Source organism: Fulmarus glacialis, unplaced genomic scaffold (assembly GCF_000690835.1).
Source record: "Fulmarus glacialis isolate BGI_N327 unplaced genomic scaffold, ASM69083v1 scaffold14525, whole genome shotgun sequence".
In the NCBI taxonomy this organism is placed as follows: Eukaryota; Metazoa; Chordata; class Aves; order Procellariiformes; family Procellariidae; genus Fulmarus; species Fulmarus glacialis.
The window spans coordinates 3,673-17,340 of NW_009213730.1; the positions used below are offsets into that span (position 1 = coordinate 3,673).

The 13,668-nt window shown below is 51.6% G+C and overlaps 1 protein-coding gene across 1 annotated transcript; it reads right to left on the minus strand.

Annotated features, from left to right (window-relative positions):
• Positions 1-344: 344 nt before the first annotated feature.
• Positions 345-13,662, minus strand: ZNF341 (zinc finger protein 341). The gene is made up of 11 exons (XM_009578291.1): positions 13,490-13,662; positions 12,108-12,303; positions 10,760-10,844; positions 9,521-9,711; positions 8,372-8,565; positions 7,343-7,551; positions 5,785-5,881; positions 4,069-4,201; positions 3,520-3,631; positions 2,662-2,732; positions 345-1,444 (listed from the first exon to the last, which is right to left on the minus strand). Exons 1-11 carry the CDS (start codon positions 13,619-13,621, stop codon positions 930-932), a joined length of 1,935 nt encoding a protein of 644 aa, XP_009576586.1. The 5' UTR covers positions 13,622-13,662; the 3' UTR covers positions 345-929.
• Between the last annotated feature and the right edge of the window lie 6 nt (positions 13,663-13,668).

Consider the following 13,668-nt stretch of genomic DNA (forward strand, 5'->3'; position numbering starts at 1 on the left):
GAGCTAAGGGAATGCGCAGGCTGAGAAGCAGCTGACAGAGAAGAAGTGCACAAAACTACCCTGCAGCACCTAGTCCAGAGCGGATGCTAGAAAACTGCCTTGTGGATGCATCACAGGTTTCCTGTGTGACCCTGGACAGGCCACTTCACCCAGGCGTTAGTCTCCCCCACTGTACACAGAAGGTGTCATGTTTAACTGTCACAAGGATTGACTCATTGATGTCTAAGGCACTTGGACATCCTTGGATATAGAGAAAAACCGTGAAAAGAACAAATGCTGTAGAGAGAATACCAACCAGAGAGAAGACATGCGCATGCTCCCATGCACCGACTCCACACGGCACATGAGGTCCATGGTGTTTATAACACATGTAGTACAGACAAGGTGATCTTTCTACTGATAGAGACAGAGAGGAGAAAGATACCAGAGATAAGTCTATCAGTATTTCTGAACAGTGTTCCCAAAGGATCTCAGGACGAACTTGCTTCCACTAGGAAGGATCAATTGTTTGCTCTTGGAAAGCCCACCCAAATACTGGGCAATACAGCTTTTAGGCCAGAAAAACCACAGATGGGACAGGCTGTGATTTGCAAAGCCACCTGATTTCAGCAGCTCTGTTTGTTGCAAGTTTGCACGCTCCTTCTTCTTACCCTGATTCAGGGATCTTAGTCTTTTTTGCCCTAGGCTGACCAATGATGCAGAGGGACAAGAAATAATGGAGCCATTCTCTTCAGTGCCTTGTAGCCGTCGGTGACTTCCAAGCAGTCCTCTGCCCAAGGATGGGAAGAACAAGTGGAGATGAAAGCCATTCTCTCCCATATCCACCTACCTCCCCACAAGAGCTTTGGTCTTTTTCACTAGGGTAAATTTCAGCACCAAGTCTGACAGCCCAGCAGCAGCCCTCAGCCACACAGTGGCTCTATGCATTATCACTCCGTCGTCTGGATGTAAACAGGGACAGCCAGCATGGTGCAGGGGCCGTCTGAGGCAGTCTGCAGTTCCGCCAGGGCCAAATTGGATGCGATGCTGTTGGGCTGCCCAGGAACGACAAGGTCCGAGTCAGCAGCTCCTGACCCACCAACCACGATGGACAGGACTGCGTCCGACTCCTGGAACGGTTCTTTGTTAGGGCCACCTTCGGGGGGGCTTTCCCCAGTAGCACCGTCCTTCAGCTCTGCCAGACTCAGCTGGTTGGGGAGGGAAAGGCCCGCCTTGCGCCCCCGCGCCACCCGCTTCTTCTGGGGCTTCCTGAGCTGCAGGTCTTTGTCCTTGGGTGAGCCCAGCCGGCACTTGTGGTCCTTCATGTACTTGTGGCGTGTGAAGCCCTTGCTGCAGGTGGGGCAGCGGTATTTGTAGTTACCGGTGTGCGAGCGCTGATGCTCTATCATGTGGGCTCGTCGGCTGAAGGACTTGTTACAGTACTGGCACTTGTGGATCTTCATCCCTGCACAGAGCATCAGAGGAGAGAGAGCTCAGTTAGAGACCCTGCATCCTAATGCAGATCTTCAGGAAAATCTGCACTACACCGAGGGAGCAGAGCGCGTGACAGCTTCATCTCCTCTTCCAAGGAGATGTTCCCTGACAAAAGCTTGAAACAGCCACCTCCTCACACAGGAAGGCCTATTTTTTTTCAGCTTGTTAATTAAAACAAACCAAAAACCCCATGGCCTGAGGAGACATTGTGCCAGGCAAATTTGCAGTCAGAAAAGGGTGAGTGGCTACACCTTGAATGTCTGTGTTTAGGAAGGGCTAAAACTATAGTTCTTGCCTCAATAAGAGGATTAAAATATCACCAGAAAAAAATGTCAGGTTATTGTGATGAAAATGCAAAACAGTCTTAAACTCTCATTTTCTTTCAAGTGTATTTGGTAAGTAAAAAAATTTTCACTTTTTTTTTCCTCCTAAGTATGGAAATGTACATTCGGAAACAAACTATCCCTTGCACTGTCAGCACAGTCCCATCTGATCGCACTGTGCAGGGCTTTGGACGTGACAGGCACAAGACTTGCAGTTTTACCCCGAGACAAAAGTCAGAACGTTCCCTAGGGCATGGGAATAAATTATTTGTCTTTATTAGGAGTGGGAGCATCATTTTTAGAACACAGGGAGAAGGGAATCAAATCCCAAGAGATCTCCTTTTGAATATGAGATGGTATTGGGGAGGAGTCGACAGAGCACTCTGGATATTCATGTGATAGCAAACACATCGAGTAATCCAGCTCTGCTTCTGAGTCTCGCCAACAGGCCCTGCCTACAGATTTATATTGCCTTAGAAAACAGCTCAAAGCTTAGACACAGCTGTAAAATGCAAGCTCACTTAAACAGGCCTGCAACAACAGAGAGAAAAAAAATCTAAAGCTAATAAATTGTATTAAGAATTTAGAACTGTATTTGGGAAACACTGTACCACACACGGTGGAAAATTCTCCCATAAAAAACTACACGTAGCTGTGTTAGCTGAGCGGTGGCCAGAGGGACACCGCAGGGAAAGCAACTGTAAGGAACATCCTGCGCTTCTGGGGGAATAAAGCAGAAGCACTTTCACGGTTTGCTCTCTCGTTTCTCAAGCTTACTCCTTCTGTAACATGCTCCTGCAGCACCACAGTGAATCCCAGCCACTTCGTTCCCAACCACTGGCAGCATGGGCAGAGCTGCACTTACCCGAATGGGACAGTATGTGAGCCTTCAGCTTGTCAGGCCTGTTGAACTCTTTATTGCAGCCCGTGTGGCTTCTGTAACAACAAATGCTGGTGAGCAGCATGAATCAACTGAGGATCGATGTATAAACAGATCCTGGACCATAAAGAGATCCACAACCCTTCTCCTTAGCAGCATCCAGATGGGTCCCTGGGTGCAGTCTCAGTAGGAGCTCCACTATTTCAGCCCTTCTGGAGAGGCTAAGAAATAAACAGGCTGCTACAGGGACACATGGCTTCTGCTAGACTACACACAGCCTGTGTCTCACTATGAATGCTCCTAAAAGCAGCAGGTTCAAGATCTCGCCTATAGACAGAAGTATTTCGGAAGGAGCTACAAAGGTGGTTGGAGCAGGGAGAAGTCAGTCCATCTTGGTTATCTCGGAAGGCCCACAGCTCTGCCATGGATTTGGGAATGCACCTTCTAAACCTGGGTTTCTTTGGCTTGTACATTAGTTCCTATGTTGCCAAGTGCTTTTTGAGACACGGCAGTCGGGGAGAGCGCATCATTCAGGCAACCTTGTGCTTTGTGCTCAAATAATACTCCTCCTCTTCCCCAGTGCTCCCCAGGTGCAATCCCCCAAGCTTCCCAAGAAGGCAGGCATTATTTTACAGGCTTGATGAACTGAGATGAAATTATGTGGCCTCACATGACAGAAACTGGGACTCCTGGGTTCCCAGTTCAACAGCAAAACCCAAGAAGTAGTGGATTGGCAGATGCCACACATGTACCCTAGGATACCTACAAGAGACAATCCTTCCTTCCCAAACCCCAACCCAACCCCATTAAGACATGCCGCCATGCTGGAGACACGCTACGTACGAGAAAGGACATTTATATTTCTTAAAAGGCTCATGGATCAGCATATGTCGCTTGAGTTTGTCTTTCCGATTGAAGGCCGCTTCACACACTGAGCATTTAAAGGGCTTTTCACCTGGATAAGAAAGAGACCAAGAGTCACGGAGAGTCCAGTCACACAGAGCTGCTCTAGTCACGTACAGGATTCATTCTGGCAGCAGTGCCACTCTCTGGTTCTCTATAAACTTCCCCAAGTTTCCCTACCCTGCCTGATGGGTAAACGGATGGATACAATCCACACTGCATGCTGCCCCTGATCTCCAGGGCCAGCTTCCTTAGCTTCTGCAACCACGGGCAGTGGGGAAGCCACCTCTGTGTCCCACTTCTAACTGGGTGCAGTACTGGGCATGAGGCTGAACCAAAACCATATAGGTCCTGAACCCATGTTACTACAAATGACTCATACACTCAACTCTGTTACTCTGGTTATCAGGAAAACAGCCAGGGCATTACAGCGTGCAGCAAGGACTGATATGGAGACAGCGAGCACTGTGGTGCCGGGGGAGCCCGTACCCGAGTGGATGTGGGCGTGCAGCTTGAGGTAGTGCTCCCGGCGAAAGAACTTCTTGCAGATCTGGCACTTGAACTTGCTGCCCCCACCGTGTGTGGGGATGTGGCGGCGCAGGTACCTCTCGCAGGGGAACACCTGTTAACACATAAAAACAAGGCTAAGAGACAAGGGACATCACTGAGCCTGCATGGGCATGGGAGGCGTGGCCTGTATAGAAAGCATAAGAAGCTCATGGTGACTGCTTTCTTGGAAAGGACGCACTGAGGAAACCTTTAGTTTGCGTAAGGAAAATACAGACAGAGCTTTAAAAACAAACAAACAAACAAAACCACCACCTTCTTATCCTTAAGAAACACATAAGCTGAAACCTTGCTGCTAAGTTTTGTAACACCATACTGCTGAGGACCAGCACCCCAGGTGGATGCCCAGTCTCCCACCAGAACCAACAGTAGGACGGGCTGGGCGAGGACCCCCAGTAGTCACTACCTTCCCACAGTGCTAACTTCAGTTTGTGCTTCCTGATCATCTGATACCAAAGACTCTCATTCATGGTCTTTATAAAGCCAGTAGGAATGGTTCCTTTGGCTAATGGGGATACTGGAAATACCCAAGCTAAGTGAATTCCTAATGAGGATGCTGCAAGCACGCATCTGAGGTGAGCACAGGAGAGCCAAGAATTCTGGTACCCAGGACTGTGCTCTCGCATCTCCAGAAAAGAGCAATATTAGTAAGAATACAAACAGAAGTAAAAAATACTGCTGCAGATAATGGGCTTTCCAACCCCTATGCTGCATGCTGAAAGTCCCACCCAGGCTCAGAAGGGCATCTGTCACCTGGTGGGGGAAGTGGACAGAAGACAGGTAAAGAAAGACGGGTTACTAACCATGGCAGGAGTGCGTTTCCCCTTCCTGAGCTACCTCAGTACAGAGTGGTCACTCCTTTGAGATTGTCCCTGCCCCCACTGCAGGATTTTCATTTCCTTTGCTATAAACAGAGGAGCAAGGGTCCAATTTTAGTCTGGATTTCAAAAACTAATTTATTAGAATTCAAATCCCACAAAATTCTGCCCCTCAAACCCCCTTAGGGGCTATGCTGAAGAGAGCATTTCCAGCCAGAACCTACCCGGGCATTGTTCCAGTCCCAGTCACACCATTCAAACAGGTTTCTCTTTGCCAAGGACACAAAGCACTCATCCAAAAGAGGGGAACGAGGGGGAACCCAGAGACTTTTGTTGTGACAGGAGATGAGGATAGCAATGGAGGTGTATGAGCTCCCCCTGGACCTAGGGCTTTTCATGCCCAACCTTCCAGCCATAGGTAACCAGGCACAGCAGGTCAAAGGCACTGCCGCCACTCTAAGATTTCCCAAAACTAGTCTCGCTCCTCCTGGTACACTCGCTTTTAAGAAATAAGGACAGCAGCCCAGCGTGTGCAGTCCTCTGCTGTCGTGGGAATAAGGGAGCTCCCCTGACAAATTCTGTTCAGCAAATGGGACCTGGGAGAAAAGCCAGCAGTGCGGGGCGGAACGTGCTCTGTGTGAGAGGCCAGAGAGCTGGAGGCCAGGGGTGCAATCACCTCTGTCCCTCTGAAAAGCACCTCGCGAGCCTGCCAGTCCGTACTGAGGTAGGAAGGGAGAGGAAAGGAAGCTGAGGGTTCCCGTCCCCCTCAGAGCCCTAGCTACGTGTCCAGGACCGGCTCCGGCAGCAGTCACCCACCCACCTTCTGGCAATGAGGGCAGGGAAAGTTGTGCGTTGCTGTCTGCAGATGATGCTCCAGGGCTTCTGGGGTGGAGTACTTATTTACACACTTCACACATCTGAATGTGGAGAGAAAAGACAGAGGCTGTGAACGAGGCTGCCACCAGCAAACCCCACACCGCAGACAGACCCCAGGCAGGGCTGTCCAGCCCATTCACCAGCCACCTTTCCAGGCTGATTTTTGGTAGGGTTGGTTTGGTACAGACAATAACAACAACCCCCAGGTGCTCTGAAACCTCAGCAACCCACATGGCCAGATCACACTCACACTTACCATCCTTCATGAGGGGGAGATGCTGGCAAACTGGGTGGAGAAGCCTTTAAATTGCTAGTGCTCTTCCATATAGACACCCATGGGAGCACCCAGGGACCCGAGCACATATTCCACGTTGCTTCCTCATGGAGACAAGCCTTAAGTAAAGGCTTCACTTTACTTAAAACACCTCCTTCCATCTTTATTGCATAAAGACAGCAGCTCCCAGTGCAGGAGCTGAGAGTGGGGTCACAGCACAACAGCAGCATTACCCATGGCTGGGGCAGCCACAAGGCGACACACTCCCGTGAGGGGTCTCTGATGTCTAACAAAGCTTCGGCTCATGCCGCCACCTCTCCGAAACCGCCTGGGCCCTCTCCGCCTAACTCACCTGTTCTCACACATCCTGGTGGCATTTCTGCTGGAGACCTCTGACAAAGCTGATTGATAACGGGCAATGGGGACATGCATCATCAACAATGAATACAGAGGTACTCACACCAGGTATCTGCTGTGAAATCTCTTTTCCTTAGATCAAACTAAAACCTCCTCAAACACAAGCAGGGCTCTGATCTCTAAGATCCCCACTAGCAAGCTGTAGGTTGAAGCTCCACAGCACAAAGATAACTAGAAATTATGGTCTATGCAAGAAGTAGCAGATATTTATTCCATGAAGGTCCTAGGTGACTTCGGTATCCTCTGGGCTTCCTACTCTTCCTGTATGTCTCTACAGGCATTTCAAAAGCTTCAGAGAGCTCTTCGTGGAACTCCTCACCCTTTTCCTTTACACTAGTAGAAAGGCTTTCCCAGGTAATAGACCCCTTCGCAGCAAAGGGATAGGAGAAATAACTAATTTTTTTCTGGGCACAGCTTCTACAACCCACACTGCCTTTGCTGCAAGTGTTTAGAGAATCTCAGAAAATAGTCTGGGAAGGGGCTTCCCTGGGCCTTTGATGCAGCCCACTGCAGGTTCAGCTGTGCCCATCTCACTCTTGACCAGTGATAAGAGGACTTGCAGTGATGGGATCTTCCCATGTAACTGATCCCAGCCTTTCATTGTCTTTCTGAAAGGTTCCTTGCATTCAGAGTGCTGCGCCCTAGCAGCCCGATGGAGGGGTTCCCCCATTTGCCACTTGGGTGCCCAAGAGAACCACAGCCGCTGAACACGCGGCCCCCTCTTCCCTCTAATGTCCCCACCGCTCTCAGCCAAACACACTCTGCACCCACTCACTCCTACAAGCCTTGTGAGCACCGATTGCTACTGTACTTGTACACGGCCACGTCCTTCTTGGGGCTGTGCTGGGGCAGCAGGCTGTGGGAGTACTGGTGGACACCCAGCTCGTACAGGGAGGGGAAGTCCTTGCTGCAGAGGTGGCAGCGATAACTCAGCTCCTCCTGATGGCTCTTGATGTGCTCAAGGAAGGACTCCAGCTTCTGGAAGGTCTGAGCGCAGGTCTTCACCACACACTTGTACACCTGGGAGAAGAAGGGAGAGTGACTGGAGTGGCACACCATGGAAACAAACAGGGAAAATCCTCTGCCAACAGAGTGGCCTTCCTGTTTGGAAATCGTTGCCACTGGGTCCTTTACAGAAACGGACCACTGCCCCTTGACCCACTGTGCTGCAGAAGAGTTGAGCTGATGTTATGAACAAAGCAGCACTGCAGTTGCCAGAGCATCCCACTATGCCCACAGCCATATTAGCGCTCAGTCAGGGCACAGCAGTGAAACCCCTGCCCTACACTGCAGCAGGACACAACGTGGTGGTAAAACATCCCCTTCCTCTGCTGCCTTCCTCAGAGGAAGGGTCTTTAAAGAACAGTGCGGAGCAGCTCAGCGTCAAAATGTGGCTGACAGCTCCAGGTGAAGACAACAGCAGAACCTACTGGAAGTTGAATGTTCTGCAAACTCCCCTAAGAAAGCAAGGTGGGGGAAAGGAGTGTTGGTGTGAGCACCTGAAACCTCTTGAGCAGGTAAGACCACAACACCCCATCAGTGACTGTTCCGACCTGAGAGCTGCCACCTACACTGAAAACTTTGGACTTCGCTGCTTTGCTTCTTCTCTAGCCACCCAAACCTGCTCGGCTGACTTCTCACTCAGCAGGGTGGAGGCAGCGGAGCTTTTCAAAGCCACCCAGACCACACAGCTGCAACCTAGACATGCAGAGGGCCGAGCTGCATGCAAAGCGCTGGCAGCTTTACAGAGTAAGGGGCTCAGGACAGACCCTGGGAACCCCTGCACTATATGAAGCCTGTCCCAATCTTGCCATCAACGCAGGACACCCTCTGTCCCTACCTGCTCGTTCTTGTGCTGCGTCATGTGCGATTTGAGCTGGAAATAGGTGTTGAATTTGCTGGGGCAGAACTGGCACTGGTACGAGCTATCGATCAAGACAACCTGCTTGGCTTCCAGTTTGCCCACCTCGCTCTCATCCAAGGGGCTCATGTCTTGGGGCAGTTGTGCAGGGTTTCTTGAGGGCTGAGTCAAACCTGGAGAAAGGGAGAGAGAAAGTCACAGCCTGCCATGAGACTGCTCTGAAAGCTGCTATGCAAGTGCCACGCTGCCAAGACTTACCAGGCCTGGCTCTGGGGCCAAGCTCCTCCTTCCTTTCAAAGACAGATTCTTTGGATCAGACAAATCTCACTCTCTAACAGGGTAGTTTGTCTACAGATTATCAAGGGCTCTGATTACTCCATCTTCCTCTCCTTGACCCATTCTCTTTTTCCAGGGACCTAACTGTGCCCTGTGGAGCAGTCAGCAGGACAGACCCCGCCAGGGAACCAGAGCCAGATTTACTCCCATCTGTGGCAGAAGATGGGAGGTAAGATCCAGCCAGTAGCTCACAGTTCATGATGTCTGCATGGAGCAGCTCCAGTGGGGCCTTGTCCTAGACATGCATGACATTGTCACAGTGTTCCCTCCCCTCCCACCAGGACTGAGGCCGCCAGCTGAAAGAGTTATCCAGACACAGTCTGCCAGCAAGGAGCTCTTCTCTGCCTCAAGAATTTCATTTGGCCATTGGGGCCAGACCAAACCCAGGCATATTTTGCACATTGCAAACAAGACAGAGCACTGGGCTGTGCTAAACCAGCTTGTCCAGCCACTAGACCAGAGCTGCCAAGTGTGGCTCATGCACTGCCAAAACCACACCTGCCAGGGAGGGAGAAGGGGGAAGACACCTCACTCTGTCCCCACACACATACTGGCAGAGCGTTCGGAGCCACTGTCTCCACCAGCACCTGAATCCACCACGGCTGGGGGTACCCAAGGACGCACTTGCCAGCAGGACACTTCTCTCCTATGTGTTGCTAAACCCCACGGGAGGAATGAAAACAGCACACAGAGCTCCCGTCTCCGCTCCCTCCCTGTGTGGAGGTACAGGGACGTGCAGACTCCTCACATCACTACTCTGCCCCCAGCACGTGCCATCCCCAGGCAGCAAACCTGCATTCTCCTCGTCCTCCGGCTGGTTGGGGTTCAAGGCCATGACCTGCACTGTGATGGAGTTGCGGGAGATAGTGCACCCCAGCCCTGGAGGCCACACTTTATGGGTTTGCATGTGCTTCTTCACGTTAGACTTCTGGGCAAAGGCTCGGCCACACACGATGCACTGGAAGGGCTTCTCGCCTGTGTGACTGAAGGCAGAAGGCACCGTATCAGCAGCCAGCAGAGAGAGCAGGCAGCCCCTAGGCATGGATTGCGGTGGGGTGGCTGCTGCAGGACTGCACTAAGCACTCTGCTTGGCAGATCAGCATCTGGACCAGCCAAACAAGGGCTTTGAGATCTGATTAACTAGAGAAAATGGATTGTGAAAGGCCTGGGGAAACAAGCCTGGCACACAGACAAAACACTCACAATCAAGAGATCAAAGGAAGAAGTGGAAGAGGAAAAGACCTCTGCAACATCAGGGCATTTACTGTCGGGGTTTCCGCACAGACCTCGGGGACCCCATCACTTTCTCAGGTGTACAACTCTTTTCTTCCCTGTCACCCCTCCCTCCCCTGCACACATGTCTCTTCTAGCTTGCAGCACCCTGATCTCCCTGAATTTGCTCTCCCCCGTCCACAGCAGAAAGGTCTTTCTACCCTGCCCTTCTGCTGCAGGAGAAAGAGTGGAGTCAAACACATGAAGTACGTCATGTGAAGAGTCCAGGCCGGGAAGGGGAGCGAAACCACCACTTGTGCCTTCTCATCTGTCCTGAGTCTGGCAGACTCCGCTGGGGGAAACTCTGAAGGTTTCAAATGCCTCCTACCAGAGAAGAGCTCTCTTATAAGAGCTGCCTATATAGACACTGAGCTTGGCTTATGGTTTGCTAACACTGGCAAACACAAAGGCTGCAGCTTGCTAGGGAGGGAGGGAAGAGGAAAGGGCAGAGGCAAGCAGTGGAGATGATCCAGTGTTCAGGTGACAACAGGTTCGGCTTTCAAGGACTCATCAGCAAGGAAAACAAGTCTCCAGTCCCAGCCCATAATCAGCAAGATTACATCCACGATGCAACCTTCACCCCAGCCACTGGGGAGAAGGTGTCCTGGAGGAAGGGGGATGAAGGATCACCTCCCAGCGCAGTACAGATTCTGGGCCATGACAAACACAAGGTTTACTGGACTGCGCAGACTCCCTCAGTGGGGCTGTGCCCACCTCCACCCCAGCCACTCTTATGGTCCGGCCTAGCGGCACCGTTACCTTCTGATGTGCTGCTGCAAGTCGAAGTTCTTGGTAAAGGCCTTGTCGCAGTAAGTGCATTTCAGCTTGGGGGACTTGGGTTTGCCTGAGAGAGCAAGAGCGTACACAGGAATGAGATCATGTGGCACAGCCCTGTCCCCCCCCCAGCGTCACAGGGCCCTCACCCCAAGACATGTCTGTTCAGGACCAAGGCTTATGAAAGGATAAGATCTGCCTGGCCAGACTGGGGAGATATAAATATATAAATAATATATAAAACCTATACTTAACATAGCCTGAGCTAACTCCAGAAGTACTGAGGAGAGCAGCAGTAGAGGGGACAGGGCATCCACTTCAGGCATTAACCGCTCCAGGGACCCTTCCAGCTGTGCTACAAAGCACCTACTTTAAAGGCATGTTGGGCATTGGGAAAAGACACAGGGTTAGTGAGAGGAAGGGCCCCAGTTCTGTCTCTCTCCTCAAGGCTCACAAGGTCAGCCATCAGCCAGAGCACATGCATATTTCTCCCATCCAGAAGATCAGTCAGTCATATGTTCTATCTACTATGATGGGGTATAAACCAATGGAAAACAGCAGAACTGTGGGCTACTCTAGAAAATTCTGGACTGAGCTGCAGCCTGCATGATCATTCACACCTCTGCAAATAACGTTAAACCCTAGCATCTGTATGGTTGTAACTCCAGAGGCCCAACCTTCCCGGGGAGGAAGGCCAGGTGGCTTTCCTCCACCTCACGCCTGGGACCTCCCTTGTCACTCAGCTAGGTGTGCTTGCATCACACCAGCAATGGGCAGGCTCGGCCAGCGGAGGGGCTGGTGGGCCTCCATCCCGTAATGGGTCCCCCATCCTGTAATGGGGCACACCCCTGTCCTGCCTCAGCCGGGGACAGGCGTGTTTTCTTCATAGGCATTGAAACACCCAGCAGGGATGGGTCAGCTGGCCCTTGAGAAGAGAGTCTAGCCAGGCCACATCTAGCCCACTGGCCTTGCAGCTGGGCAGTCTTCCTTGGGTTAAATCAGACCAAGCTCTAACACCTCACTTTGCAGGATCTCCCCATTTCAGGTGTGATCCAATAAGCACGTAGCTGCAGAAATTTAGCACAAGCTTGCCCGTGGAGTAACACAGTGACAGTCCTTTCACGTGTGCCCAGAGATGAAAGACAAGAAGCACGTCCACACTTTCACCTGCTCTTGATAGCTTTGTGCAGGGCATCGTGTTCCTCCTCCGGAGCTGCCTGCACAGCCAGTGCCACCCCACTGCACCTGGAGAGCCCGTGGGTTGACAGTCCACTATGGGATAAACACGCTGGCCTACAGGTTAGTGCACAGCAAACTCTGTAAAGACACTTACCTTCCTGCAGCCCGCTCTCGTTTTTGCAGCGCCGACTTTTGGCAGCGGAGGTGGAATCAAAACCAACCACACCACCTCCTCCTGCACCGGTCAAAGGTGTGGGAGTGCTGGTGCTCTTGGACTTGAACCCCTGCTTCCCAGGGCTGTACACAGGAGGAGAAGGGTACACAGGACTTTCCACACACTGGCTTGGTACCTGCAAGAGTGCAATTTATCAGAGGAAACAGGTTTGCTACACAGAGTCATACTGTGCCCTAACCTCTGTCTCCAGCAACGCTTGCCATACCAGGCTATTAGTCTGACTGAGTTTTCTGCCTCCTGCCAAACTGGATCGAGTTTCTGGTTTATCAGTCCAACAACGTGTCTCTAACTAAAACTAACACCCTGCGCAGTGTGAAACTCTCTTGCTGAACATCACAAAGTATCCAGGAGTTATTACAGCAGGAACAGGACAGCAAAGAAACACTGTGAAGGAGCCACCTAATCCCTCATCTATGTCCTATGCCCAGAAGAGTTTCTCATCCCTCTGGAGCACGTTACCAGAACGATCACCACTGACCCTGTGGGTTCACACACCCCTGAAGGCAGGGATCTCCAGGCCCTGCTGCCTGCACCGGAAGGACTGCAGAAGGGAACGAAAGCACAAGAAAACTCCAGGTGGCAAAGCACAGTTGTTTATGTCAGCGCCAATATTAGAAAAGGATGCTTAGAGAAAAAGACAAGAGGCATCAGTCTGGGGTGACAAGGTTTGAGGGCATTTCTGTTGTCCACCCTGATAAATTAACATAGAGCACTAAGTATCCAACATCCCCGTCCATTTCTGACCACTGACACTTCCAGATCAGATGCCAGCTACAAAGATAAGGCCGACAAACCTCTGTTAAACCCAGTAGTTTCCATTGTGAATGGCAATGCTAATGTGGAGGCTGCGAACAGCTGACCCACTGGTAAATCCATCCCTGCCTGTACCTCTCTTTAGGAGAAGCTGCCTTGTCAAGCTTGCTTATTGATATTCAGATTAAATTTTTCTCTCCACTTAAGCCTGCAGCGCACAGGGTGCTGCTCTGCACATCTCTGGGAGGTAAGCCCCCTCACCTCGGCTCCCTCTCACTCCCAACACCTGCAGGTGTCCCTCAACCACAGCAGACATCCAGGTCTCCTAAGCCCCTGCTAGCCAAGCCCTCCGACCCTCTTAACCGTTTTTCTTGTTCTCATAATCCCTGTCATCTTGCCAACATCCTTCTGTTCAGTACCTTCTCCCAGAGGAAATAATCACTGTCAAATAACCTAACACATCTTCCCAGACTCTTAATTCCGAGCAGCCTTGCTTGTTAGAAGAAGCCCAGGAGGACAGAGCCCCTGCGGACAGTCCCTGGCCTTACCTCCATGGGTGGATAGGGCTGCATCCCCAGCGTCTGGATCTCCACCGTGCTGTTTGCTGCCATAGGAGCAGGCGCACTGTACACTTCGACCACCCCGCTGCCGCCGGCGCTGGGCTGCCCCGGAGCCCCCATGCTCGGGGGGGGAGGCGGCGGAGGCTGAGGAGGGGGTGGCGGCGGGG